Genomic DNA, 6000 nt, shown 5'->3' with positions numbered 1-6000 from the left:
TTGAGTTTGAAACATATATTTGAGCCAACTGAAATATGATTGTTTTTCTTGTTTTACAATTTTGTTTGTTGTGTAATCACTTTGAAACTTTGTTACTTATTCCAGTCTAAATTCTACAAGAAATGGAATGTCACTATTATTTGGTGTTTATTCTTTGATATTGCATTCACTTCTGAGAATATGGAATGTTACATAAGAAAAACTTCCAGAACTATTTGTTTTTAATATTACATTTATCTGTACTGTTACAAATAACATTCCCTCACCTATGTACAGAATGCCAGTTTAAAATTTTGGAACATTGTAGAGGATCTGATTCAGAACATTTTGCAATATGCAACCTATAGCTGTAAATATGAAATAAAGCTTCTACAGCATTATGCACTTTCTTGGTACTCGGTAGGCTATGAAACACCATAATACCACAGTCTGGAAAACTGTTATTGACAGAACAGCAGAGTAAAATCAAATACTCTAAACAGAATTTGTGGCTTCACTACTTTAGATTACATGTTTTGACAACCAACTTTGTGACATAAAATGCAATGGCGAATCATGTTTTGTCTAATTCTCTCCAAGACTACATGTTCCCCCCAGCTGGTATCAAATATTGTAAAGATGTGCCTATTAAGCTCAGCTACTCTTCCTACAATTGTTGAGTACACAAGAACTTTACACAACCCCAGAGAAAAACATCAAGAGGGGTGAGGTCAAGGAAGTGCACAGACCAAGGGATGGGCATTCCCTTGCAATTACTCTCAACCTGAAGTCATCTGTGGGCTATGCAGTGGCCTGATGATCAAAGTGCTTGGAGCACCATCACGCTGAAACCAAAAACTAGCAAGCAATTGCAAGCAAACGCACTCCAGAAGTTCAGGCAAGGCATTTTCCAGAAAGTTCATATACCATTCAAATAATGTGGTAGGATGTGTGGTTCAATAATGTGATGTGAGAATCTCACCTGGTAGTTACGTGATAGAAGCTGAAACACATCCTACTTCTGTGGAAACCTTTCTGGCTATATGTTCCCTATTGCAAAGCATTTGAATTTCATCCTCACATATTTAAAAAAAAAATCGTTCTGTAATACCCTGTATAATGTAGCAATATTTGACACCCATTGGGGGCAATGAGAAGAATTTGCACATGATCACAGGAAGTTTGATGTCCATGTGTCATATCTTTCTTTCTTTGCTGCATGATTGCTACAGACCTGTCTTTCTTGTATTATATGTGGATTAGAATCTTCCAGGTACAGTACAAAAATGTAATGAATGTACGTACAGTTCACCATATCCCCAAAGAAAGCACTAGTTTCTCTAAAATAAGAAACATAATGTTTTTCAGAGAACTGTGCGTCTGAATAGTCAATATTTCCTACCTTGAAGGTTACATCAAATGCAGTGATAACTAAAAACATGTAAGTTTAGAAAGTTACATAGTTTATGCACCAGGGATATATTTGAGATTTCTAATGGTAGAGTAATGAGTGCATTCAAGGCCTTCCAACTTTTGGAAATTATTAATATATCTGGCAATAACTGAACAAAGGTTGGCTCAGAGTTAACTGAATTATTACTATAAACACATCTGCTTTGTTAGAGTTAAATAAAAACCCTCAGTTTTGGAGTCAGCTGTCCACGGCTAGGTTTCTTCTGTCACTCATTTATCCTGGACAAAATGTCTACATATGTAAAATGGGAAATTGACCCAGTTTACGAATCCATTTTAAACTGTACGTTCCCCAATAACTTGCTGGGTAGGTCAGTTCAAAAATTCGAGGAAGATGAGATGTTACCACCTCTAATAGAAACCTGCCTAGTAAAGTACTGTCATGTTCAACCTATCCATCATGCTGTGGACAGCTTTACTTACTAAAACAATAATAAGCTATGCCAGTTCTTAAAATGAAATACAGATGCTGGCAACCTGTGACAGTACAGATGACTTAATTTCTTATAATGGAAAAGAATGTTTTCATGCATGCATAAGGAAGACAATGGAGTGACATGGATGGAAGAAGAGAGAGTGGGAAAGATTGTTTTCATGCATGCTCCGGGAGGACAAGGGGAGTGATAGGTATGAAAGAAGAGTGGGAAAGGGAGAAATGGAGAGACAGTAACAGATGTGAAGGAGAACTATTGTGAACATATGATACTGTGCATTATTTCACAGATTAGCATTAACATGCTCTGTAGTTATGGCTAGCAGCATTTGCAAAAATGGGAAAGATAACTTTCATATAACAGAACAGAATGTAACAACAAATTAACAAAATTTTAAAAATGACAAGAATTGTGTTCATCAAGAGTTAAGTGTACTGAGTCCCTGAAAATAAATAAATAAACCACACATTCTGCATGTTTTCACAAAAGCAAAACATTAAATATAAAAGTTGTAAGAATGTTCATCTGGATGTGGTCTATGCTGAAAATTTGGAGGTAAAGGAAACAATTTATCCCATAAAAGCATTCGTTTTTGATTAAGTGCAGTTTTAAGTTCCAGTCTTGCACCAATGTCCATATACTTTGTATCTGATACTTCAAAGGGTTCCCACTTCGTTTCAAATTTGTCTATATCTTTATGAGGTGTAGGATTCCTGTAACAGAGATGTCATCACTAAATTCATTATCTGAATCATGTTTAGTCATGGTACATTATAAAGGACAAATCAAATAAATTGTCACAGTCAAATAAAATAAAAGTGTTACAGTGACAAAGTATAATACAATAAAACTTAAAAATTATTTGAAGAAGAATGCTTTGTCACAAATAAATATGATCAAAAATTTTAAGTTATTTGTCAGTTATTGTTCATCTCCATGAGGGATAGGAAACAGTGTCCTACATTTAATTTTTAGAATTTCTTCTTATAGTTGTACATGAATAGCAGCCCTTTCACGTATTTCTTTACATTTATAATGAAGAAAGTATAGCATTATATGAGCTGCTTGGTACTATCCTTTATGCCTCCTGATAAATTCAGGTGAAAGTAGAAAGATTGTAATTAGTATGTGAGTTCACTACGATGCTCCTCAAACCACTGCAGCATGGTTCTCGCTCCGAGGCATGGACAATTATACTGCTTAAAGATGATGACACTGTCAGGGAAGACAATAAGCATGAAGGGACGCAGGTGGTTTGCAACTTTCAGCTTGTCTTTGATTACTACCACAGGTCCCAGGCAAGCACAGGAGAATGTCTCTCATAGCATAATACTGCTTCCGTCAGCCTGCATCTGTTGTGTGCTGCATGTTTCAAGCTGCCATTCACCTCAATAATGACGTCTGTGGAGACGACTATTGACCTAGTGTAGTAAAAATGTGATTCAGCCCAAGGGCCTACACATTTCCACTGATTGACGGTCAAATCCAAATGGTCCCATACCCACTGCAATCATAATTAATGATCAAAATTCACCTCGATCAAGGTGTTTCTGGAGAGAAACATTGACCTCATGTGACAAAAATGTGATTCGTCCAAAGAGCCGACACGTTTCCATTGATTGATGGTCAAATCCTGATGGCCGCATGCCCACTGCAATCATAATTGATGATGTTGTTGGATCAACATGTGAATGGGGGGGGGGGGGGGGGGGTGAGGTCTGCTGTGGAGCTCCATGTTCAGTAACATATGATGAATGGTGTGCTCCAAAACACTTGTGCATGCACCAGCATTGTGCTCTTTTGACACAGATGCCACATATCACCATCTATCCTACTTTACCAAGCAGAAAAGCCTCTGAACCCCATATTTTGTGAAGAGTTGTAGACGTCCAACCACTTAGCACCTAGTGATAGTTTTACTGCCCTTCTAACTCTTTCTGTAGGTGCTCATGACGGTAGCATGTTAACTTTTGACCAGCATCACCATTTATATATGCTAGATGCCACCTATGACATTACTGCTGGTTGTGGCATCACCATATGTGGGCATACGTTGACTTTGCATTTGAAATTACCTTTTCAACCGTTTGATTGCTGGATCCCATGCCACATTGAGTTGCAGATGACAGTCTTAATGACTTCTTTAATTACACAGTCTCAGAAGCCATCAGTGTGAGCCATAACAGATTCGATCCAGCGACTGTTTTATAAAAGCACGCTCGGCTAAAGTGGATTTTCGGTGTACTAAATCCAGGATACTGTACACTATAAAACCTCTCACACTCTTCCTTGCATTGTCCTATACTCTACACTGTTTGACATAAGAATGGCCACATTTGCAAGATATCTCATAGACCCCAGGTGTTCTGAAACCTGTTGCATCTTTGACTCTTGTCAGTAACTGCTGGATTTTTGTTGGAGGTCCTGAGATAGATTTGATCTTGCAAGTTTTGGCAGACAGCTTATCTTTCCTGAAATGGAGCCTCAGAATGAGAAGAAACCGAATTTCTTTTCCAACAACAGCAACAAATATGCCTCTGCCCGTGCACTACTCATCAAATGCCGTTCTCGTCTGCCAGCCAATACAATTCACAACATTATTTATGACGAGACTTTAGGTGACAGAACCCTCTTAGAGCTGTGGTGACACTTGCGTGGGCAGGTCAGTACTGAGATCTTGTTAAACTTAGCACTCTGGGCATTATGGTTGGTGAAACTGCTGCAAGAACTACAATTACATTTGGTCCCACATACCGCAGCATCACTCGAGGGTAAACTATGGCTGGTAGATCAGACATACGCCATTATTTGGCACTGCCACCTCCCTCCACGCAGCACAGTGCCCAATACCGCTGAGATTGGTAACCCTGTGAGTATACTTCCACCGTCGGGCAGTAGAGGCTGCGCGCATGCATATCGCGGGCAGCACACAGAACAGCAGCCATCTAATGACCAAGATTGGGAATCATGAGTGGGCCGGCAGCAGGCTCTCCACACCCTAACCGGGCTAGCATCTGCCCGCCCCACCTTCCGCTCACCTTACGCTTCAGCTGGCGGGATGAGTACAGCTGACTCAAGCATATGCTGGTTCCACTCCACTTTCAGGGATGCTGCTCGCAACTGCCGCCCACCCTGTGCATTCCCAAATGCTGCATGCGGGCTGCAGTAGTTGCCACGGCTCGCGGATGCATGCAAGGTCATCCACAGACGTTGCATTCTGTCAGATCCCCCACCTCACAAGGGTGTCTGTACGCCTTGGATTTAGCATCTGCCCGCCCCACCTTCCGCTCACCTTACGCTTCAGCTGGCGGGATGAGTACAGCTGACTCAAGCATATGCTGGTTCCACTCCACTTTCAGGGATGCTGCTCGCAACTGCCGCCCACCCTGTGCATTCCCAAATGCTGCATGCGGGCTGCAATAGTTGCCACGGCTCGCGGATGCATGCAAGGTCATCCACGGACGTTGCATTCTGTCAGATCCCCCACCTCACAAGGGTGTCTGTACGCCTTGGATTTAGGTTTGTGTTGGTATTTTCTCATCGATACCGGAGCAGACGTTAGTCTCATACCTCCCAGATTTACTGTAAAGGACACGACACCAGCCAAATTGTTCCTTTGAGCAGCAAATAAATTGCCACTTCGTATCGACAGTTTGGACGGGTTACCTACTGAACTCATACCTGGCAAACAGTTCACTTGGTCCTTCTATGTGGCTGATGTAGAAGACCCAGTTTTAGGCATTGACTTCCTTTTCCATTTTGGACTGTCTCCAGATCTCCAGTCGGCTGCATTATTGGCACCACGCCTCATCCACTCATAGTGTGTGTTCAGTCGCCTCCTCGGCACCCCTCCCCCTCAGCTTCCCGATGATTTCGACATGGCTCTCATAAAGTGCTCTTCACTGACAGACAGCCTTGCAACTTCCATCACCCAGCTTCAGTCCGAGTGCTCTGCATTCAATGATCTCTGCACTCGCAACACCAAACTAAACCGCGCAATATCGTTGGCTATGCAAGCCCTCGCCAAAGCACGACAACTTGTACAATGCCACCACCCTCCGACACCGCTTACACCCCATGTGGGACTTTGATGCTGCCACCCCTCCGACACCGG

The 6000-nt window shown here is 41.6% G+C and overlaps 1 protein-coding gene across 1 annotated transcript in view; it reads right to left on the bottom strand.

Annotated features, from left to right (window-relative positions):
* LOC124547545 (esterase E4-like) overlaps positions 1-6000 on the bottom strand; it is a 244047-nt gene continuing 238047 nt past the window's right edge. The window contains exon 11 of the mRNA XM_047125113.1: positions 1-2599. Coding sequence (XP_046981069.1) covers positions 2383-2599 — 217 coding nt within the window. The 3' untranslated portion in view covers positions 1-2382. The remainder of the gene's footprint in view (positions 2600-6000) is intronic.

This window comes from Schistocerca americana, chromosome 1, assembly GCF_021461395.2.
Source record: "Schistocerca americana isolate TAMUIC-IGC-003095 chromosome 1, iqSchAmer2.1, whole genome shotgun sequence".
Taxonomy (NCBI): domain Eukaryota; kingdom Metazoa; phylum Arthropoda; class Insecta; order Orthoptera; family Acrididae; genus Schistocerca; species Schistocerca americana.
The sequence above is the reverse complement of the archived record's forward strand: the minus strand, read 5'-3'. Positions and strand labels throughout refer to the sequence as shown.